Source organism: Vidua chalybeata, chromosome 3 (genome assembly GCF_026979565.1).
Source record: "Vidua chalybeata isolate OUT-0048 chromosome 3, bVidCha1 merged haplotype, whole genome shotgun sequence".
Lineage (NCBI taxonomy): Eukaryota > Metazoa > Chordata > Aves > Passeriformes > Viduidae > Vidua > Vidua chalybeata.
Window position 1 is genome coordinate 36,470,612 of NC_071532.1, and position 24,371 is coordinate 36,494,982.

General features: G+C 39.8%; 1 protein-coding gene across 9 annotated transcripts; it reads right to left on the reverse strand.

The window, feature by feature from the left end:
* Window positions 1-5,142: 5,142 nt before the first annotated feature.
* On the reverse strand, window positions 5,143-24,371 carry PAPOLG (poly(A) polymerase gamma). Of its 9 annotated transcripts, none has more exons than XM_053939294.1 (23): window positions 24,332-24,371; window positions 21,527-21,685; window positions 21,352-21,418; window positions 20,652-20,733; window positions 20,461-20,570; window positions 19,843-19,896; window positions 18,679-18,790; window positions 17,716-17,805; window positions 16,988-17,126; window positions 16,772-16,844; window positions 16,569-16,689; window positions 16,212-16,296; window positions 15,871-15,924; window positions 14,202-14,321; window positions 13,833-13,942; window positions 11,870-11,991; window positions 11,613-11,782; window positions 10,608-10,696; window positions 10,292-10,530; window positions 9,358-9,429; window positions 8,729-8,782; window positions 7,828-7,922; window positions 5,143-5,544 (listed from the first exon to the last, which is right to left on the reverse strand). In XM_053939294.1, the coding sequence occupies exons 1-23, from the start codon at window positions 24,346-24,348 to the stop codon at window positions 5,484-5,486; spliced, it is 2,295 nt and encodes a 764-aa protein (XP_053795269.1). In that variant the 5' UTR covers window positions 24,349-24,371; the 3' UTR covers window positions 5,143-5,483. The 9 variants fall into 9 exon arrangements, with proteins under 9 accessions (XP_053795269.1, XP_053795274.1, XP_053795267.1 ...); XM_053939299.1 differs by lacking the exon at window positions 24,332-24,371 and adding an exon at window positions 23,882-24,254 and having other exon boundaries at window positions 10,460-10,530; XM_053939292.1 differs by lacking the exon at window positions 24,332-24,371 and adding an exon at window positions 23,882-24,252 and having other exon boundaries at window positions 21,527-21,676.

The following is a 24,371-nucleotide window of genomic DNA, read 5'->3' on the forward strand; positions in this document are numbered from 1 at the left end:
TCTCCAGCCTGGAAACAACAGAAGGACTCAAGTGTGCTGGAGATGAAGGTGGCAGCAAGAACCTCCTAAAATGATAAAACTACAATTGATTGTGGTTTATAAAAACAATACATAGCAAAGTAGCTACTGCTTAATTATACATTACTAAAGGGTTATTTTTCCTCCCCTTAACAGCCATTCTATGCTCTAGCAACCCTGTCCACTTCTCTTTTGCAATATCCTCCCCTTCACAAGCCTTTAACCTACCATTCTTTTAACTTTTTCAAAAGTTACTGGCTGTCTTCCAACCCAGAGCTCCCCAACACCATATGCACAACACTGCTCTATGAACAGATGTTTGGCGTCTTCATACACTCCTGGCCTGGGCTCAGGAAGATGGAGGGGAGCCACAATTCTCTGTGGTTCCTTTTACAAGAGAAGCTCCATCTTGGCTCATAACATGCTCAAGCAGAGACTGCTCAGCGGCATTATTTGGAAATTTCAGAAAATTCACAACCCTAAAGCTGGAAGAAGGAGGGGGTATGTCAACTTCTCTCAACTGAGTGTTTCTCTAGTTTTATCTGGGGGGCTTTAAGAAACTCATGAAGCAATAGCACATTCTTGGTGCTGGAGACACACTCATTGTGCATGTTCACTGCACTGGACAAGTTTGATTCCAGGAATAAGTACATTAAATTTGGGGTCAGGCAATAACACATTCACAGCAATATAGAACAGTTAAGAGCCAAGAACCCAATCACACACCTCACTTTCAGACAATGCTTCCACTTGAGTTGACTGGAATTTTGAGTGATAAATGCCCACCATGCTAAAAACGAAACATTCATATAAGTATTGAGGTATTGTAAGAGAGATGGATTCCAAAAACTTCCTGTAAACTCTGCCACACTTTCACAAAGATATAGAAATATACCAGTTCACACATGTAACATCAATAATATTTTAAAATAAATATCTACACTTAGCATCCATTCCTTTGCTGGAGATACTCCTTAGAAAGTAAGTCAACCTATTTTTTTTTGCAGTTTTACTATCAAGAAGTATTGGGATTCCTCCTTACCACTCTTACTTATCCCCACAATATTAGGACATAAGAACTTACCTATGAGTACTTAATAAGGTGTTGATTTGCATCTGGCAATTCTGTGGCACTGTGGGTTGTGCTAAAGTTCTTAGTGAGATTTTTTTTACGGAGAAACAAAAATAAGCAGAAAACAAATTTGTGATTTTTTATTGTTGTTGTTGTTAGGAAGATAGTCTGAAAAGAAAAGTTGTTTAATTTGCAAGCTTATAAAAAAGCAACAAGAATAGTGGGCTATCATGTAAACAGTGGGTTAAAAATCAATAGCTGGTGTCAGTAGTCTCTAGAAATACAGAACCCTTAAAACAGTCCTTAGCCAGATACAGTAACTTGTGTACTGGGAATCCCCACTGTGGGCATAGACAACCTGACTAAAGAAAAAGGGTCTCACATTCAGGGAACCTGGCTTCAGTTTCTGATCTTAGCCACAAAACTTCTGTCTGGCCCTTCATAAGTGGTTAATCTTTACACCTTAGGTTCGTCTGTTAAAGCAGAAGGAAAGCCTTGGGAAAAAATGCATGATACTTAATTCCAAAACTTAATACAAGTAAAGAACTTTTGGTGGGCACTCTGTCCAGTTATTTTGGATAAGAAGTCATCTTAAACATTGGTGTTAGTAGTATCCATTACTTAACAAATAGATCATCCCATGTTTGTCAACAAAACATCTTCTTAAGAAGCAGCTGAAAACCAAAACAATCTAAGCTAAAGAAATAGTGACTGAGAATAGACTGAAGTTCTCATACAAGCAGGAGCTGATGAAATAATGTGGTGTTGCTTAGAAGTCACTGAGAACCTGTGGTTAGTTTCTATTCTGTAGCCTTAAACTTTTCTAAGTAATGGCTTTGCTTTTGTTTGACGTTTTTAGACCTTTGCATGAGGACAGACAAAAGTGCAGCAGGGTTTCCCCACTGACATCACAACCACTGAAATCAGGAGTGACCTTTAAGGTTGAACACAAGATTTGAGTTTGAACATACAAACCTCTGCTTGAGCTCCATAGCTGGGCTCCTGGACAATCCATCTCAGCTTACTTGTTACTGAAAGGTGAGCATAAGCCAATTTTAAATAACCAGAGTTTAGAGAAAATTGAGACATTACCTTTACTGAATTTTCCCCATCTGAAGTCACAACATGTATGAATGGGAGAGCAAATGAACATGCTGCAGATTATTCATTTCTGTAAGACAAATAGTATTTAGTAAACTGATTGATAGTTTTACAGGCATGTACCAAACATTTACCCTGAATTACAGCAAAGTGAACATCTCTGTACTTTCACAATTTACCATTTGGTGCAAGCCAGGATTCATTTAGTGGGTGAACAGAGGAACAGAAACAGGGGATTCCCTGGTCTTCTCATTGCTAGTACTTCACTGCTTGCAACACGGTCATTTTCCTCAAAATACAATTCCCAGGGGCATATTTTTGTCTCATTTGGTTGTAACTAAATTACTGCAAGCAATCACTCTACAGAAGATAGCTTCCATGATTTTCCAGTTCATGATTTGGCAAATTTGGTAAATGCTTTGAACAAAAGCTAAACTGGGTTTCTTTACACACCCCCCAACATGCTATCCTGCATAGCAAATAACATACAGTATTAATTAAAGACCTGTAAAAACATTCAAAATGAATGGAGAAAATTAGTGTATGCTGTACCATCTAGACAAAACCAAAAGTGAATGTAATGACCAGTTACAAGTCATGCAAGAAACAGACTTCAGTTTCAGAAATACAATTCAGAGCCAGCACCAGCTTTCAGTTTCCTGACAGCCTAATGCCTGTTTCACTTGAGAGCAGAAAATGCAGAAGCGTAAAATAGCTGGTACTTCTTTGGCTTAGTTATTAGAAATCTCTGTTGGATTGCTCATTATGACAGGTTTCTGCCTTTCTGTTTAAGGCTGTACACAAAATGAAAATTCAGTATCAAATAAATCAATCAAATAAATATCAAGAGGATAAATATCAAATAAATAAAATCAAGTAACTAAAAAGAGGAAAAATAATCTAACAAAATCACAACAAACATCCAAAGCAGTGCTGAAGGCATTTAGCCAAGAATAACACATCAAGTGATTCACAAAATCTCAGCTTTTCTTCCTTGTGTGCATGCACTCAGAGTAGGTGGTATAACCTTCTGTTCTGGCCAAGTGACCACACTGGAAAAACAGAGCAGAAATAAAACTGCAGGGATAAAAAAAATTCTAGCATGTTCTAGCTTTAGTACCTACCTGCTACAGCCTTTTATTTTTATCATATTATCATCAACACACATTGTTGGTTATGGCTAGTCAACACTTCCTATTTTAAGGCCACATTTTCAGTCACTCCCAGTTTGCCAACACCTTGTCTTCACACGATTGCATACACTGCCCCTTGAGGTGATTTTTTAGGAAAAACAGAACAAATATGACTCAGTCATTTTTCTACGAATGACCATGGGGAACATATGCTTTAACTATATTCAAAGAATTCTTAAACTTTTAAGAAACTTCTTTGCATCTCAGAAACAGGGACATGAAATTTAGCAAGGAGGCCACGCTGGTGTCACTACTGGGACTTTTTGCTCTTCCTTGGAAAAGACTGACCTTGCAAATGCTTGCCAGATTTGCTTTTAGTAGCCAAAATTTTCAGCTTTCTCTTCACTGCATAGACATGCAGAGAGTGAGGTGGATGGTGCCCACAGTAGGTAGCTGATTGCCAGGCTGCCACAGGCTAAAACTGAAACACGGCAGGTTATTTTTCCTCTAGTTTCAGGACTCATGGGAGTTTTACTCATCACTACGGAATAATGTATACCCAGTTCAAATTCAGAAGGAGGGACTCAGGTGCAAGAGGGAAATGGGAATCATCAGAGAGAAAAAGAAAACAGGCAAGAGTCTGAGAGCAGAAGAAATGAAAAAAAGATGAGGTATGCATAAGAAACAAGGCTGGGAGAAGACAGCAGGAGGATTCAGACAGTGTCTTCCCAGGAAAGAGGAACTACCCAAGGATGAGCAGTCCATATCAATTTCTTGCAGGTCAGACAGCTGAGAGTTTAACAGGCTGTATTTTCCAGAATAAGAGAAAAGTTAGTCCCCAGGCTACTCCTATGTCAAGATCCTCCCATAATAACATCCAAGGTCCAACAGCTCTAGGCCCGGCACCCCAGGGTAGACGACGGTTGAAGAAACCCTCATCCATGGGACAGTCCACACTGACCAACACGATGTAGGCAGCAAGGCCTACACCTGATGCCCACCACCGCACCGGGTTGGACATCACCCCCGGGCCCTCCGCTTAGTCCCGCAGGGCTCAGGGAAGGCAGGCACAGCGTGGGGGGGGGTGTACTGGGTGTCCCCGCAGGCCGGTGACCGCGGTGGCAGCAGGGTAGCGCAGGAATGACGCTCCGCGGTGGCCACACGCGGCACTGTCACAGCACACACCGCCCTCGGACCACGCCCGCCACCGCCGCGGGCTCCGGGGCAGGAAACCACTGCGGCCGTGGGACGGGCACAGCTCCCCTGCGAGCCAGGGGAAAGGGCACGCAGCCCCCGCAGCCACCCCGCGGCACGTGGAGGGGAGGCAAAAGGCAGCAGCCGGCTGGGCTGGGTATGAGCCCTTTGTCTGCACCCTCCGACCATGGCTCTTCATTTACTGGAATAATGCACAGGATCACACTCTTTGTAAGAAGTGTGATGAGGTAATTACAAAAATACAGCCAGGAGTTTTTGCTGGTCTTTTTAGGCTCAACAGCTTATGTCACTCAGCATTACATAAGACAGGGTTAGTAAACCCCCTCTCTCCCACAACCAAGTTTAACGAATTTCAAGATATCTTTTTTCCTCTTTGCTTTTTCCTCCTTAAGGCAAAAAGTAAGTATCCTGTTACTTTCTCTCACTTCCTACAGGTACATCAATTGCTATAGGCAAAATGTAGGTGACTTCACATTAACTGCTTCGTTGCTTGTACCTAACGAGTAAAACCACAGATATTAACTCCTGCAAGGGAACTTCTTGCTTAAAGTTACTGACCAGACACAATTTCAATGCAGAGCTGCTCCTCTTGGAAGAGATTGAGATGAGGGACCCATGCTCAAGCCAGACACCTAGCAACCAGCTAAGAAAGCAGAGAGAAAAGAACAATGTTTGGAGAAGTCTTCCCTCACTGAGTCCTTACGCAGGAGTAACTTCCCTTTCAATCACTTTAACAGAGAAGAACACCGAAGTTGAGTAAGTTTGAGCTTTATTTACAAACAGCTGAATTCTAATCTGCAGAGTCCTGGGGCAGTATCGAACTTCTGCAGCATCCAGGGAAACTCCAGAACACTGACGTCACTTAACACAACACTTGACATCCTTATATGTCAAGACACATTAAGATAAGATGTGTAATTCACCAATGGATCAAGTCTGAGAAACTAGTAACCTAAATTCTTCCTGAATGTTCTTCTCAAAACCCTGAACATTCTTCTTAAAACCCTAAGAGTGAGGAAGAAAATAAAAAAATTTTTATAAAGAGCAATTAGAAAATAACCACAAGGCAAGAGCAAAATAAAATCTGTGTAAAGATATATCCATTAGCTAGGTTACTTTAGTTTGAGAATAGTTGCATAAGTGCATGTGCTGATGGGAAAATAATCCCTTAAACAGTCTTGGAACACTCATGTGGAAGAATTTAAAAGCATTATATATTACATGCCTGTAGTCTACTACAAAACACTTCCCATATTAGTTTTGCTGTTTATCTTATCACCTACTTCAGCTTTAGTTCCTTCAGATTCATGATGGATTTGTATTTACACAGGTGCTGAAGTTGTATACCTACTGTAACTGGTACACAGAAGTGAAAATGTTTGAGTACCACCATTTTAGAACAGGTCAGAAAAAGGAGGCAACCATTTTATAAACCCAAGGTCTAGTTCTGCTAAAAGGTACTTAAGTAATAGGGGTATTGTTTATGAATGTTAACCTAAAGCAAAGTCTTGCAGTCTAAGTTTTGGGGGTTTTGGAAGGTAGAAGGAAGAACGAGGCCTCAAAACCACTAAGATCGATTTCTAGGGGATAAATTGCACTTGAAACAAGCTGGAAACCAGAGAATAAGGGAAAACAAGAAGTAGATTGTGATAAATGTAGCCATGCTTTCTCCACGGGTTTGGGATACTAGCAGCAGAGGGAATGCTAAGGAGTTAAGACATGACAAGATAGATACCACCTCTTATTTCCTTACAGTCCTTCAGTCTCATCACTAAGGTAGATACTTAAGATGTTTAGAGCTCAGATTTGCTCCTTAAGACAAGCAACTCATTTTAAAACAATTCAGAGGTATCTTTGTCCACATATCAAACTAGGACTTTGGGTGAGTCATGCAATTTGCAAACTGCACAGTGCAGAGGGCATTAAATCAAACCCCAGATGTACCAGAAGCAGGAAAGCAAAGCAGTGTTCCTGGTCTCCTCAGATTTACTCTAGCATGGCAGTTTAGTGGTGGACTTGGCAGTGTTAGCTTTACAGCTGGACTCTAACTTAAAGGTTTTTTCCAACCTAAATGATTCTATGACATTAAAATTCTGTAGAACGCTTTTTTCTGGCACTGCCTTCCTCCCATCCCTTTAGAGTTGGTTTAGGTGTTTAGATTTTTTAAGCAGATCTCATCTGCACTAAAAAAAAAAAAAAGAAAAAGAGACTAAAGATTTTAAATTTCACTTTGAAGATAGTTTTTTACAGTACATACAAAAATACTCTGGAAAAACATCTTACAAGTTCACTTATGAAACCACCAAATGATAAAGAAATTACAATAGAGAAATAGCATAATACTTGTTTCATATAATCAGAATTTCTCCCCACCCCCCCAAAACCCCTAATGCACTTAGCTGAGTAAGCAGTGTTATCAGTTTACAGAACCAAACTCAAGACTGCGACAGGTTTTCATGTAAGCATTTAGAACAGCTTTCAGGGTTTATCTGAAACCACTTTCTGCATGCAGCTTGCAGGTGGGCAGTAGTGTCAGGACAGCCTCAGCTGTTGCAATGTTTCAGTGCATCTTCGCTATGTATTCGGGGTTGGGCTTTACTACCCAGTGACACAAAAAAACCTCTCAAGTCTCATGCTGGAGCAGCCTTGAGACAAAAAAAACTATCAGATGACACAGCATGGGACATGTCATCTAATCTCCATACCTTGGTAGCATCCTCTGCTGCATTTCCTTCAATACTGAACTCATTTACAGGCCTCCATGGGAGGCAATACCTGTGTAGTGCATGGCTGTGCAAGGCAGTGGGGAAGCTGCGAGCCAAGGAAGCTGAGCACCATTGTGAGAGCAGCACAGAAGTGCGTGTGCCAAATGGGAAAATAATTGGAGAGAAGAACAATGCATGCACATGAATTAGGCAAGCACAAAGGAATACAAGCATGTTCGTACACACTTGAAAACAGAATGTGGTTGCAGCAACTAATTAGCACTGGTGACATACACTCTGAATCCAAGGCACAGGACAGGTTGGTTTTTGTAGCTGTTTCAGCTGCTGACAATTAAGACATTTTAAAAACTCCTAAAGGTAATTGTTACAAGCACATGCAAAGGGTAGTTCAAAAGGAAGCAAGCATTCAACCGCAGTATAAAAATCAGACCATGATTTTAACTGATTAGTTACAGAAGGGCCACAGTAACCTTCTACCTTTTTGTTAGTAACTACAACACACATTCAGAATAAGGACTGGTAACAAGTGATTATCCTCTTCACCTGAAGATCAACCACTTACCCATTAAGGGTAAGTTTGATGGATCTTTTAATAATACGAATGCTGCTTGTTGGAACAGGAGATGAAGAATCTGGCAGTTCTTTACTGGAAAGCCTCTGTAACACACAAACAGATGCCACAGAAAAAAAATGAAAAAAGGAATTTTTAATTAATTATTGAATTAATTTAAAATTCATTAATTTAGAAGTAGCAGCAGATAAACCCTTTCTAGCTGAATATAACATTATTTGTGTAAGATTGTTTATGTACCAAACCTGTATGGCCCAAACCCATTTTCAGAGAAGTCTTTTTTTTTTTTTTTTTTTAACTACACCACTTATTTAATTACCACCATATCCAGAGGAAGAACATTTTCCCCTCTGCACAATTCTTTTCTTGCATGAACTGAAGTATATCCCTGTATATCCCAGTATATCCCTGATTGAGGGGGGGGCAGGGGAAAACAGCTGTGAGTTGCTCAACAGCACAGTAAAGGAAGATTTTTCTCAGATCCATGGATCAGGAAAACAGAGTCTCTACTGTCTGTATCACTTCCAGTCTTACAGCCCTCAGTTCCACAACATTCTACATGACACAGAGCAGTTAGTCACCTATAGACTTCAAAGCTTCCAAGTCTCAGCATATACAGAAATCAGTATACAAGTACTGATAACAGTACAAGAAAACCAAACCAGGACACAAACCCATTGTCTGAGGGCATGGAAACATGGCTTTCCAACTTCTAAACTTGGAAACTTTGGCTTTTGTGAAGGTCATTGTTCAGTTATTTAATTTGTTGGAAGCACAACAGGCAAAACCCTACTAATCTTCAAACCACCAAGTTTAATGGAACATAAATCTTTGTACATACAATGAAAACACTAGCTCTGCTTTACCTATGAATACAAATGCACAAAAATACCTGTGATCTTGATGTGATCACTGGAATCTGCATGGATTTTCCATCAAGGACACCCTAAAAAAGCCAGAAGGGATTTGTTAGGCAGTATTGCCAGGTTCCTGACTGAGAGGCAGCAAGTTCACCTTGAAATCATACATGCATTAACAACCTCCACCCCCATGGGGTGTGGGTTTAGGTATCCTGAAGCCCTAAAACCACACAGACAGTGGTTCAAGTATTTCAACCCTCACCAATAAGATTTCATCCTGATTTGAGGGTGTGCCCTCCAGAGTTTATGCCTCAGTAACAAGCACCATTAATAGCAAAGCTCTTTATCTTCCCTTTGAGAGGCCAAATTATTTAGCCTTTACAGCAGTTTTAATTTACATCACCGAACCAAATAGTTTTAAAAAGAAAATTCAGTATTATTTCAAACATGGATTAGACACTACTAAATCAACTAATAGTAACATTTAAAAGACAGGTCATACAAGTGTAATATTTGGGGAATGAGGACTGAAATAAGCTAAACTAAAAAGTGTATTTTTGCTTCCATCAGTAAACATGCAGATAATTTATGTGAGGCAGTCTAATCACTAAACTATTCAGCTTTTCAGTTAGTCCACTGAGTAAAATCACTTAAAAATTACATTTTTTGTAGCTCTCTTCCTCCTGTCTTGAGGGTATCCACTTTCTGTGAAATCAGAGTCCCACACGTTTAGCTGGAGGAACAAAATACAGAGACTCTAAATAATTGCTGTACTAAAATTTTCTTATTTGTCAACACATTAAATGTATTAGGGGCCATTCTTAAAAGAATGTTTATACAAGTCCACCATTACCCCACAGGCATTTCAAGCCTCTGAAAAAGCTCTACTATCCAAACCTTGAAATCTGTACTTGGAATATTCAGTACTAGATTACTGTTATACAAGATGATTCTTTATAAGTGTCAAAACTGAGGGTTCTTTTTCTGGTTGTTCTTTGCTTGTGCCTCAAATCAGAGGTCATGCTCCAAGAACAGCTACTTAAGGATATTTACACATAGCAATAAAACAAATGAAATATTAATCTAGAAGTTCCACAAACCAAGATTTAACCAAGAAACTCCACACTATCATTTCAGAAGTAATGACCTATCAAGTAGGCTGCTGAATTCTAAAGCAGCAAAACTATCAATAGGCACTCAAAAAGCATCTGCCAGAAACAGATTAGCTCGTACTTTTACAGTCATAAGATTCATATCGTCTTCATTTGGAAATAGTTTTTTTCTGAATTAAGAACTGCTTCCAGATGAGACAGTTCATTCAGCAATTGGTCACTGCAGTGACAATTAAGTACAGCAGTATTTAGATACCTTGGCACCTAATGAGAAGCAGCCATTAAACGCCAGATCCTAAAAACATGTTAATAGTTATAAATCATATTCATTATGATTACATTCTAGAACAAGTAGAATGTAAATTTACATTCCCAAATCCTTTGGGGATGTAGAAATGCATTTCATGTTCAGTTATTTAACTTGTTCTACATCAGTAATTAATACTATTTTCAACCCTCCTTGGCCTAGCCCCCCCTTCTTGCCTTTTCTCCATCTATGGCTTTTTGGGGGCATTCTCCCGATGTAGGTGGACGAGATACTTTAGAAGCTGGTGAATAATGCTGCTCAGGTGAAGTACTCTTAGGATCCTTGATTAGAGTCCCACTTAATTTATGCTGTCCTTGCACAAAACACGTTCTGAGTTGACAAACCGTGTTATATCCTGGAATGGTGCAACCAGTTGGAGGTCCCGATGTTCTTAGTGCAACTGTAGCCTCCATTTCTGTAGGAGACACCTGGCTTTTAGAGTTTGGCCATAAAATTAAAAACTACATTCCACCTACCACTTCAAATACATACTTGGGTCAGTCACAGGAATGCAAAGTCCCTTAGACGTGGATGGCTCAGCTACACTGTTGGCACCACTACAACTCTGACATTCAACATTTCTATAAAAGTCAAACACTAGAGTTATAAAATGCTAGTTTGTAAGATACTGCATATGTCATTTCCAGAAAGTGCATGCAAGACAAACATCGACCTCCTCAGCTCCTTGTCAGAGCTCTATTAAAGAACACAACCTCCCAGGCAATGTAGCACCAGACCACCATTTTGCTGAATTTCAGACTGCAGATTTAAACTCAAGAATTTTCTTTACCGAGTCTTTATGTGCTGATATATTTTCCCAAACTAGTCTACCCAGCACACCATGCTGCTTTGAAACACTGTTCTGTTCTACCCATATGTCCACACAATTTTTTGGTGTTTTTTTTTTTTTTTTCTCCATGTGACTCCTACAGTATCAAACATTCTGAACAGAGCAGGTATCACACATTTGGCAGGACTGGGCAATTACTCTCAAGACTACGCATTCTTCCTGTGCTTAGGGATAAACAGACTTCCCAGGAAGTGACAGACACTTTTTACTGCCTGAGTTCCCATACCACACCACTAAGTCAGCAGTTCTGGTGTTTCCAAGACTAAAATCAGTATGTCATTAGAACTTAATCTACTTGGCATTAACAGTACTTTTTGTTAGAAATAACAGCCACTTGCACATAAAATACACCAGCTTCATGTTACCCACTAACCTGTGAAGATTTACATTCAAGACTAAATAATTTCCCTGGTGTCAAGTTCTCCATTCCTACATGTTCATGGATACTATCTAGATTTTTTTCAAGGATTCCTTGAACCCTGTCTCCTACCACATGCCCAATGGAGATTCCAGCTTTGTTCCTGAAGCTCTCTGAGCCCTCCACATGCTTATGATCCGCATGGATCCAAACAAGAAATCCTAGACTCATTTACAGTGTGAGTCCGTTAAAAGCAGCTTCTCCACAGTTCCAAGGTTATAGCACTAACCTTTCTGTCTCTGCTGTAGAGATGTCCAACTTAGATATCTTATTTAATGAAGAGGAATTAGAGGGTGTTCTGCAATCTCTGTCTTTGGAACCATCCAAACAGCTTTCACCTAAAGAAGACCTTTTGCACTGAAGTCCATTATTATTTTGACTAATATCTGACACCCTTTGCTGAAACGACAGTTAAAAAATAAAGTCTTCAAGCAATTATTAAAGCTTTTATTAAAAATTACCAGAAGCACTGAATTTTTATTATACCTTCTTTCTTTTCTGTAAGGTTCCTGCTGGCAAAAAATAATGGAGTTGTTTTCTCTTCACATAAGTTGCCTCAATCTTCATACCTTCCTTTAGGATGTTGAGGGCACTGGCCTGCCTGTAAACTGACATCAAAAACAGTGCTGTAGCTGAGTGGGGATGTTTGCATTAGTGCTGGTCAGTTATATATGGTTTCTTTAGAGACATGTCTGCCCAGCCCAAATGAAGAGTTCCCAGCTTAAGTCAACACAAAATTCTGCCTGAGCACTCTCAGTCATCACAAGAAGGTGACTGTGACCTGTGATGCCCATTTCACATTCACTATAGCCCAGCCACAACAGCTGTTTGTGTTCAAATTTGCATTTTTAAATTCTATCTGTCTGAGGAAACCGGATTGGATTTTAGGGACATCTGACTTAATAGACTTACTACAATTTAAACAAGTTTTCCTCAAGTGTCTGCAAACAGCCTTTTATGCAACTGACAAATGCTATAGCAGCACAACAGTTATTACAGAGATAAGTCACATTTAGATAAGCTTATCTAACTGGCCTATCACTGGAGCATAACTGGAAAGCCAGCTTACTGACACACAGAGTGGGAATCAAAGCAAGGATATGCAACTCAAAGGTTTTCTACAGGAGACCAGAAGTGAAATAAAAGCACAAACATGAGCATACACACCAGTATGGACTTTTCCTTCAAATTAAATTCAATAGTTTGTATGTAAAAGGGAAATAAAGTTCACTGACAAAAGCCCTCCAAACTGAGCCTTCTATTCCTGAGCTCCTCAACTTGAAATTAATCTTTGTCCTCTAAAATTATTCTCTCAAAGTCAAGGCACATGGTAACAGCTCTCTAGCACAGAACTACTGGTCATCCCCATGCATGCCAAAGGATTTCCCACCTCTCGAGGAACAGTTTTTCTGTTCAATTATCTCTGGATTCACACCCTACATCCAGCACATACCATAGGCTGTGCTTCAATAAAGTAAGAGCACACAGCCATGCTGACAATGTTTGTGCATAGAAGATTTAACATTAGTTCTGGCCTCTCAGGAGCATGTAAATCTCATTAACATAATTCACATTTGCCATTGAAATGTAGTGCCACTGGATGTAATGTGCAAGTACAGATAACAGCGCAAGGCTGAGGAAATCACCCTGCCTGGCTTGTAATTCAGATGAGAGTCTTGATGCATTTTTCTGTGCTTTTCTCATACCCCAAGAGAGCTAAGAAGAAAGTTGGGTTTTACTGCTTTTACTCATGTCATCTGAGCAAAACAACAGAAGTCATGCTGGTGCTATGGATAAACTCCAACAAACATTTACAGGATTTCACTGTTTAGAACTCTTTGCCCAAATACACTTGTCACTCAGAAGAACAGCCTGATTTCCTTATTATTCTAGCATTATCTAACAACACCTGCAATATTAATGTATTTCTGCATCTATCAAAAGTATCAGGAATTAACAGACTATGGACATGAAAATTTACATGCAAGACTGCATGTAATTACAATGAGACAACCCAGCGACTTTCCCAGTTCTGGGATCATATTATACACAAACAGTCCTGGAAAAATACCATCAACAACTCCTTTCAGAGCTTGACACAGTCACTTCCCATTTCCAAAGTTCAGCAGCTGACTACTGTTTGACAAGTATAACTACCCCAGCAAATGGGCATCTCTGGGCTTCACAGCTGACTGTCCCCTACAAGGAATGCAGTTTTGTGAGGACTTATTTCACATATGGTACAGGGTGTATGACTGTAACACACTTTTGTTTTAAGATGGCCTTACTTTGAGACAAAGTGTCAACACAATGTGTTTTTGAAGGTAATCTTTTATATGTTGCTATCTATAGGGATATCTAATAACAAAAGGAATTACTTTGTGAAACGACTTCCACTGGAATAAAAAGAATGACACTCTACAAGTCTAGAGCAAAAATAGAGTCTTACCTGTATCTGTGAATGACTGTATCCCATGTGTTAGATCAACATTAGTCTTTACTGCACTTTCTGCTTTCTTAAACACAAGGCCAAGAAACCACATTGATACATATCCACTCCTAAAAAGAGACAGATCACAAACCTGAGCTGGGCACAGATACCAGTCATTTGGATTCTGGTACATTTTAGTTGCTCAGTTTAGAGCCAGCTCAGACTTAATTTCTCAGAGCATTCCTCCCTGAACTGCTCCCTTCTTTAAAAAGATGTGATGTGCTCAGGACCCTGTCAGAAATATACTGAACCTCTCTCACCAATGAGCTGAGGGGAAGGAAGATACAATTTGGCCAATGTGTACTTCAGAAAAGTAACAAAACTCACTGTTTATAGAGAACTTCATTGCCAGGGAAAGACTGTGGCTGCACGTGTGCAATAGTTATAAATTCGTTCCTTTCCAAGTTTCCAACCAGCACACGGATTTTAGACTCGACAAGGCCAATCCTAATAAAAACAAGAAGTATTTTATTCATTTTTAACTGTTTCCAGCTCATCAGTTAGATGCCTTTTTGTAATACAGTGTTAACCAATCAATAAGGACGAAGTTTCATACAGCTGCGCAGACACTAGATCTTTATATCACATACAGACACTGTAATTTGAGATGTTTCCTGTGACATTTGTGTTTTTGTTTCCAAAGACAGAGACAAGTAAATTTTACATATACTCTGCACAGTTCAGATACAACACTCCCACCTGTAACCTATGATGAAAATAACAAGGAGCAGATCCCAACACCTCTGGGGTGCAGCAAAACTCCTTTTTGCCACATGGATCAAGGAGAACAGTGGTTTTGAAAAGGCTCAAGCATAACTGTTCAGTTACACCCAAGTAAAGATGCAATGCTTCTTGCAGATTGATCAGTGAAAATGTAAAAATAGTTATTTTAATAAACAAATCATCTAGTCAACACTCCCCTCAAACTTCCCTAAGAAATGAATCATGACCACAAGGGTTTTAATTTTAATAAAGTAATGGCATTTCATCCTTCTGCCTAAAACTGTTAACTTTAAAAGCAGTCAGAAATCTATGTTCTTCAAAAGCATCTTATGTTGATGAATAACAGAGATGTTATCTACTTCCAAATCCACTCAAGAATTCATGAACTAAACTTTTCCTTGTAATGGACTGAAGCAAGTTTATCTTCTGCTTATCATTTTCCCAAGCTGCAAAACTGGAAAATTCACCTCTATTTCTGTCACTGAAAAAAAAAAAAAATCAGCTCTTACCACAGCCAGAATTTCCCTTGTCTTTATTGTGATCTACAATAAGCTTTGTTCACTCAAGAATATTTCACATTAAAAATTATTTGGCCCTCTGCCAATACACCTTGTTGTACACAACTGTGACTGATATCAAGCTGCAGCTGATAAGATTTTTAGGTGAATATTTTAGAAAGTTCAGATAAAAAGTATTACCTACTAAAACTATTCTTAAACATTAAGCCATCTTTTAGAGATGGCACAAGAATTATTTGACTTAAGGCACAAGCCAAACTTTGAAATAAAAGTAAGGTGCCCTCAGAATGGGTGTCTATTACAGAGAGGTGTTTTGCTTCCTTACTTGAGCAAAGCAAGCAAAGTACTAATTTCTTAACAAAGAAACCTACTGGAAAATCAATAAATACACATTAATGCCTTAGTGCCTTAATTCCTCAGTATTTCTCTTTATTTCAAAATTCACAGTGACTCAGCACATTCTCATAGGTTAAATAAGTAATTATTGGCAAATCTCCTTTCATTGAAGAAAAATAGGTTTGGAATAGGCTGACTACACAGCAGTTCAATCTAGTCCTTAAATATTACAGTAAAACTCTTTATGAAAACAAATGTAAGGCTCCAGAACAGTGGTCTTCAAAGCAGGGAGGGAAGGGAGTGTATACCATGCCTAGCTGCATAGTTACAGACTTTGTTAATATAATTAACAAAAATATGGTGCAACATTGAATTGAGTTTCAGTTTTGCACTGGACCCACATTTAAAGCAGCACTTACCAGTTTAAATGATGCTCTTCTGTAAAGGCACTGGCAGTCAGCACAATGTAATGTCTAGAAGGAGAAAGGCAAATGAGTACATTAGCTCAAGATTTTATTCTACATTCTAAACATCAGATTTTTTTTCTTGGTAGGAAAAATGCTGTGAGTGCCATAAGACAGCTTTTCCTATCTTCCCTATGCTTATATGTACCAAAACTTATATGACTACTTCCAGTTTCTTTAAAAAGCTCTAAACTGAAACACATCAATACATTTTTCTACTTAGACCCCAAGTTAAAATTCATCATGCTAGCCACTAAGTAAATAACTTAAGTTCAGACAACAGATTTCATACATACTTGTACTTCTGAAAGAAGTTCAGTGGTTCAAAGAGCTTTGACCAGTCTGATTTTCCTTTGAGAATCTCATCTGTAACTTCAAGACCTACAAATATGGTTAAAATCTTATCACTATTTTTTAAAAATTACCATGACAAACTTTAGAAGATTGTAACAGTAACTGACAGAAGAAAAAAAGCAGGAATTCCCCTGACAAAATGCAGATCCCACAACAGCTTATTGGAAAACTGGTCCCTTATTGCCTGCAATGGGCATATTTCCCAGAGAAATCTTAAACCTCAGTGAACAAAACTAATTCAGATAACATGTTTTCATAGAGCAAGAATGACACTTTAATAAGCACAGAATGTACTTTACCACGTTGGAACTCCTCTACCATGACTGCTCGTGTTGACACAGACACATTGTATGTGGAGTTCTGCTGTGGGTAGGCTGGGGTGATGATGGGCATCACATGGTGCCGGTCGGATGGGTTCACCTACGAGGTTACAACAGCTCTGTTTAGCACCAGTTTTGGTCAGAACAAAGTTTTAATGCTTCTGATTTCAATGGCTACCTACTCTAGGGTCCCAGACTGGTAAATTAAGAAAGCTCTCTTCAAGTCGTTTCAGCAATACTGGCTTTGGCCAATCCCTATAGAAGAAAAAAAGAATAAAGCATCCACTTTAAGCTCTGCTCTGCAATTCAGGGCTGCACGGGATGTTGACAATGTACATCCTGATATAAAGAACTACAAGTGTTACTTCTTTATGCAAATTAAAATAAACAGCTTTTACCATTTTGAAAAAATCAAGAAGAACTTGTTAACGAGAGTAGAGGCCAAAGCATTTGGGTAGAGTTGACATATTCTTGCTACCAGCATGGCCCAGGAGACTCCACCAAGAAATCCCATGATGTTGGAGTAAACACCACGTCCTGGAATGGATACCATGCAGTTAGACTGTGGTCTTTCAAATCTGCAGCACCAGCTGCACAACCCATAGAAAACTTAATACTTAAAACTTAATTTCAGCCTCCATGATGTTTATTTTTGCAGTGCAGTGAGGCCAAATTGCTGGTCCTTACAGTGATGAGAAGAAGAATCAGTACAACATCACATCCCAAAATATTGCTACTGTGAAACTTGCTTGTGCTGCTACACCTACTGCTTCACTTCAATTTCCCTTAAGAGAAAGGTTCTATCATTGTTCTAGTACTTGCTCTAGCCATGTAGGCAAATGGGACTTATTCCTTTTACACTTAATTGGGAATTTTTATCATTTGTAGTCAAGTTCCTGATAAGCCATGCAGCAGTGTCTCGTAAGCACTCCCCTCTTCTCTGAACTCCATCTCCACTAAAAAAAACACATGGAATTTACCACATGGACAGACCACGAACCTAAACTGAAAGGCTTTTAATATAACAACTGTCATTTAAATAGCAATTCAAAGCTGAGGTACATCCAATAGTGAGCATGAGATGCCTCTGAAAGGTTTAAAGATCACAAACCACCCTGCCACTCACGTTTTGCCCACAGTTTAACTGCACGGAGTGTGAGCCGGAAGTTCTCCAGATTGGGCACCAGGCGCAGTATTTCATCTGTAACCCTGCTGCCTGCAAGACAAAAGGTGAAGCACAGGAGTTCCCAGTAACAGGCACAAGTCAGGTGCTCCTATATAGGATCAGCAGTGTACGCTTATAGTTCAAGTCTAAGAAAACAGGTCTGGATTACCTGCTTTGTATTAAATTATTGATTGCACATAACTTTCAGCATCACTTTAGGTAACCAGTGCCCTCAACAACTGTTCACAGTTTAGACTACAACTAGCAATTTTTAGATAAAGCCTCTGCACAGGATGTTTTGGCCATAAAGTACAATGCAGGAAGCTCCACCTCAGCATGAAGAACTTTAAATCGCAGGGTAGCAGAGCACTGGAATGGGTTGTCACAGGAGGTCATGAAATGTCCCCATCTGGAGGGATTCAAAACTCACCTGGACGCATTCCTGGGTCAGCTGCTCCAGGTGACCATGCCTTAGCTGGAGGGGTGGACTGGACAGTCTCCAGAGGTCCATTCTAACCCTAAATATTCTGTGATTCCAGAAGCTGGGTTTCTTTTGACAGCCAGCAACCATTAAACCAATTGGTGCTAAACATTGAGCAAGTCAGACTTCAGGTATTTTAATTATGTTTTTTTTTATGAACAACCTTGTTTATCCTTCATACATTCTTATCAATTGCCCTACTAAGTCATCTGAATCTGGGACAAGCTGGAACACTGCTCACAAACCAATCAAACAGACATGAGACATAAGTCTATGTAAACACACAGCTCCTTGGAATATCTAAATTTAGGCCCACGGTCGCCTCCTCAGAACTCAAGTACACTGGAGATCCGTTTCTGCATCTTGTACAGAAATGAGGGTTGTGTAATGTGCATCCTATGCCAATTTAAATGTCTTTACAAAGGTGTTCAGAACATGCTCACCATTTAAGCTCCGTATGCATCTTATATCCAGGCTTTTGAGGCACGAGTCATCCCTGAGATCGAGATCATCAGAAACTGTTGGCAAAGACAGCTTTGCAAACACGAGATCAATCTTCAAGAGAAAAAGGGTTCAAATGTGACTTACAATGCAGCACTGTGTGCAAACAAGACACTAGTGAGGGACACTTGGTCATTCACGTGGTTAACATTTGTGTTTAGAATTAGGGGACCACAGATAAATATTTATTTGCCAGAACACAAGAAAATTGCTCTAAGTTCCCTATTTGTTTGCAAACCCACCTTTTTTAAGCTAGGGAAAGGAAGGGGTGTTTTTTTTTTTTTTTGAAAGTTGGAAAGATTCTAAACTTAGAATTCCTATTGAAAGGAAATTTTAAATTAAACCATAAAATTAAGACTAATTAAAAACCTCACTATACTTCAACAAATGAGAAAGCATTTTCTGTATGCTGTAAGGCCTTAAGCATCTGGTTTTTAGTATAACCTAAGGCAAGTAAATTATTCTGTGAATATCTGTACCAGATAAAGGCCACAAAGAGGTCCTTGAATAAGTGTCTTCATGACAGTAGATACCAAGCAGTAACTCACTTAGGTATTACAGCGAGTATTTATTCTCTACATGAAATGTATTCCAGATAGAAGGATTCCTGCAGCTGACAAACTGAGGCAGGAGTCCACTGAGTAGTTTTACTTTTCTTTTTCCATGTTGTTTGTCTCACAGGGACTTCATTTTTGATTTGCAGCAGATCAGGTGATTTGTGCAGGGAACCACAACAGAAACACCCCTTACAGAAAGGGAGCTCTTGTCAGAGCTCAGGGGAGTCAGCAAGGACACTGCCTCTACTCCCACTCTGCACATCCTTGGGAGATAAATGCCACCCAAGCAGGCTACCCTGGTCTGCAGCACAGGTTTCAAAAAAGATGTCAGTCATATTCCCACACTTGCCAGGCTAGCTAGGGGCTTATTTTCCTAGAAGTTCCCATTCCACTTCTGGGATTAATTTGCGATGTATTAATAACCAATATACCAATAACCTCATAAAACAGCAGGATCATAAAACCCTGAAAAAGTTACCCTACTCCAAGGAAAGAAAAAAAAAAAACTCACTTAAAGGTGAAAAAAAACCCAAAAATTAAAATTCTTACCTCAATGCCATCAAACTCAAATTTGATAACGGGTACATATGCATCCTCAATGGCCTGTGAAGGAGAGGATATCTCTAATAAGATATCCTTTTGCTACTTTAAAAGTTTTTCCTATACTATATAAGATACAGAATTTATGCTGAACTACTCAGTACAAAGACTGAGTTCCTTCCAAACACAAAAAATCCTCATAACTCTCAGGAGGATAGCACTATTATGGTACTAATACTAGATTTTATTAAAAGATCTTATTTAGGCAAGTGATTGAGAAGCTGATCCTGTGCTGTAACAAACAGTGCACAAGCCATCAGTATCAGTGGCTGTAAGCCCTTCCTACATCCAAGGTGAAAACACAGCAAGGGACAACCTTGCTTGTTGATAGAGCTGACTCATTCCCAAAACACAGGGAGCACAAAAACTCTTAGGTGATGTAGTCACTGGGGAAAGGATCCAAGAGCTGGACACCAACATTTTCATGCTGCATAAACCAGTATATTGGAAAGTACTCAAAACTGATTTAATTTTGGCTTGTAAGATATTTGCTACAAATGCAAGTCTTTAACATGAATATTCTTACTGTAAAATTTACCCAATCTATCAAGCAGAGAGTTTACTCACTCTCAGGTTCTTTACTTCCTCTTGATTCTTCAGTTTTTCAAAGAATGACTGAAAAAAATCTGATCTTTCCACATGACTGGGAGCAACACAAAGGGCATCAATGTCCGAACCTGCAGAGATTTCATTTCTCCTGTTACTGTTGGAAGTCACTTTCCAACATCAGAACTACGACCAGGTACTGAAAATACTACCTTTGGTGTGTACTCCAAGTCTGTAGGAGCCAAATGTAAATATTTTGCCACCAACTCGTTCTGTTATTGAAGGGGGAAGATTCTGTGGGTAGAAGTTTAGGATGCACATTATCCTCTGTGCAAGTTTAACTTGCATGTAAGTCATTTAGAAAAACTGTAACAGCCTGCATAAGCAATGTCTTCTCTCTCCTCTACATTTTAGTCTACTAGATTTTGATTCTGTTTTACTGAAATAAGTTGAGCTTTTAAAAAAGATTATAGGTGATGTAGCAGTACTTTTATTAATTCATACAAATTAAGACCTATTACTAGACTTCCCTGCAGCAGAGGCACATAAATTAACGCAACCTAAGAGCCATTCAAAGGGCATGTCTAGAATCATAATTTCAAGCTAGACTGAGTGCTGCAGGCTGTCTGGGGCAAGATTAGTGCCAATTTTACCATCTTTCTCATCCACAATGCCTTGTTTTGGCTTTGTTAACAGTTACAAGTCAACAGATTGAGCCAATACAGGACTTTATTCAGTTCCCCAAAGACTGTGAGATCTTGAGATATCTTTTACAACTTGTTTCAGTGACAGTTACTACAGCTCTACTTGATATTTAAGAAGTTAAAAGCTGAACTTTAGCACAGATCCCAGTAGCATAGCCATTAAATCAAAAGGCTTCAGCTGTTTTGACAAAAACAAAAAAATTCTTACCTTGCTTTCAGCAAGCTCTGAAATCCATTCTCTGACAAAGTTATTCAGTTTACAAAGAACAGTTGTCCTGTAAAGAAAACTCATGCTAAGTTTGCTTTAAAAAAAATGAAATAAAAAAAACCAAGAAACAAAAAAAAAAACCCCAAGAGGTTAACAAATTTCAGTCCTGTTATACCTGTGATAGAGTTCTTCTTGATCTTCAAACACCCCAAATGGCTTCATTGCTTCAATCAGCTTCTGAGTATGGATGTGGTCTTTATCACTAGGAGAAGCCAAGCTAATTGGAGAGGTAAGTCCATAGTGCCCTTGAGGCTGGTTCTGCTGCCTGGAAGTACTGAGAGAAAATACAGGAATGAGTACTTAAAAGAAGAAAATCTTACTGGAAAACACCCTTTAGTTTACACTTCACAAATCTATTTCTGCCCTTTTACCCAATGCTGAGAGAAAGGAGGAAAAAAATCTTGCTTATTTTTAGAACACTTGACCTCACTTAGAAGTCACAACTACTTAAAAAGAAAAAAAAAAGGCATTTATGGATGTAAGAAACCATCCAAGATACTGCCATCTTAACACAATTTATTTGCACTGCTCTAGCCCATCAGAACTAACTTCTGGGAAATAAAAAGGTTTGAAACCCACCAAGGACAACCCTACAGACAGAAGAAGTTTTGGACATTTCAGTTTCAATTTAAGGATATTCCAAACAGTTTCCTGCTAGCACCAAACAAGACAATTCAACTTCTTTAAATTAAATGTTTTTATTAGGTTTCTACTAATTTAGGAAGGGCATTATAGTTGATTGTAAAGGCATATAGGTCTGTTAAACAGAGTTGATGCAATAAATTTGATGTATTACTATATAAACCCCTTGCTTTAAAAAGAGGAAAATGGAGAAAAAGCACCATATTTTGCATTACCAGCTGAAACCAGAAGAGAGAAAGGAGCGGGACAGGAGGTAAGGATGCTTAATGCATCTCTACAGAAACACCAGCACCAAAAGGGGGAGACACCCCAAAAAGTCTCATCATGGTCTAGACCCTAAGGCTCAAGAGACTGATTGTGCCATTATTTAAGCAGGATATTTTCCTCCTTCACATATGTACAGCTTCTAAGATCAGCTGGGTTAGGCAAGAGATATTTATAACTATTTAAGGTAACTGACCCCTTTCTGGCTGGAACAAGATTAGGAAATGTTTAAAGACAAGCTTCACCACTTGATTTTTAAAAAGACAGGTTATTGCACAGTTCCTTATTTCTAATTGTTGCCGTTACTCTCCCTCTTAAGAGATTTCCCTCTCTTTAAGTATCCTTATGCATTTACACACAGAGCTTCTAGTCACCTATGGGTTTTTTTTTCTGCCCCTTTCCTCTCTCCAAGCCTGTTTTTCAAACTTTTTTCTCTGTGCTTTCCAAAAAGCTGTGGGGGGCAGGTATTAGGACTGTAGTGCTATCAACTAGTGTCCCCAGTCAGAAGAGCTATTTACTTACAAGCCTAACTAGGCCTTGACCTAATTTCTCTTGTTTATAGACATTGACAATTTCCACTTCATAAATAAAAATATTCATAATGAATATTTTCTTTCTATGATATAATTTTCATAACAAATACAGGAGGAAAGCCTGTACTTAATTGCTGTGCATTGCAACTAAATTAAAACACCTACAGCAGCAACTGCTTCCATGTTTTATGCATTGCTTGCATTGTACGACTTGCACTCCATAAAGCTTGCACAAAACAAGATTTAGACTACACCAGCATTTAAGACGTTTCCAAGGTACGAAAAGGCACCACCTGCCTTTCATTGCCTCATTCTGCCTACAGATAATATAACTGGAGATTGACGTAAAGCACAATATCAATTAGATAAACCTAATATTATTAGCATCAGATGTGTTTACTATTAATTAAATATTATTCATATAAAACTCCTCTAGTCAATAGTAGCTATTTTTCAGTTGCCTACACATATTACTGATAGTTTGACCTCACAAGTGGTGAGGGAAACAGCACCTGGAAAGATTCACTGCGTGAAACTTTAATAATTTGTTGCCCTTTTGGAAAAAGCAATAAATTAAGTCCTACTTTGCTCTCTCAAGCATATAAGCACACAATGAAGGGATCTTATGGATCCTAACACACGTGGCACACTACCTATTCACCCATCAGGCTTCTGTTTAAACAAGAATCCTGTTGCAGTTTACTATTTTGCCAAATCTTGTTACAACCTGTGCATCACAGCAAAAACCTCCAATGCATGTCTGTTCTGGTAAATCACACTTTTACACAAAAAGCCAACCTAAATGGATTTATTCCGGGTTTTGCCCATTATTTATAGCTGCCCAAAGCTGCAAGGTGTGTCTCCCCCACACACCAAGGGTCGAGGGGTAAGTTCACACTGTGGCTCAGGGCGCTGCCTTCAGCCATCGTGCGGGGCTCACTTGGGACAGAACGACCAGAAACCAGCTCCTGAGCCACCAAAACCAACAGCAGAACCCAGGGAAAACAAGGAAGGAGGAATATCCCCACCACCTGGAACCTTCAACGAAGGAAGCCCAGCTCCACCCTTCACCGCTGCCGCACCAGCTCATGCTGCGCGGAGCCCGCGGGCGGCTGCTGCCAGGTCAAGTCTCCCTGTCCCCGTCCCCAAGGCTCAGGCAGTCACTCCTCTCCTCAGCAGGACGCGCAGCCCCAGATCAAGGCGCAGCCCCGTTACCGCCGTTCCTCGCCGGCCATTGCCGTTGCTTGGCGACAGCGTCGCCGCCACACGCGGTGAGACCCGGGCGAGGCAGCCCCGCCACCCGCACTCCACCATTTATTTCCACCGAGAATTCCTCCCCTCGGGCGAGGGCAGCTCCGGCCCCCGCGGCCCGCCAGGGCCCCCTCGCGGGGCAGCTCCGGTGGGTGTCCCCCCTCCCGCCCGCCCGGCCCCGCTCCGGCGCTGTCCCCTCAGGGCAGGGCGGGAAGGCGCCGCCGCCTCACCCGCGCGTCTCCTTCATGGCGCGCGCACAGCCCGCGCCGC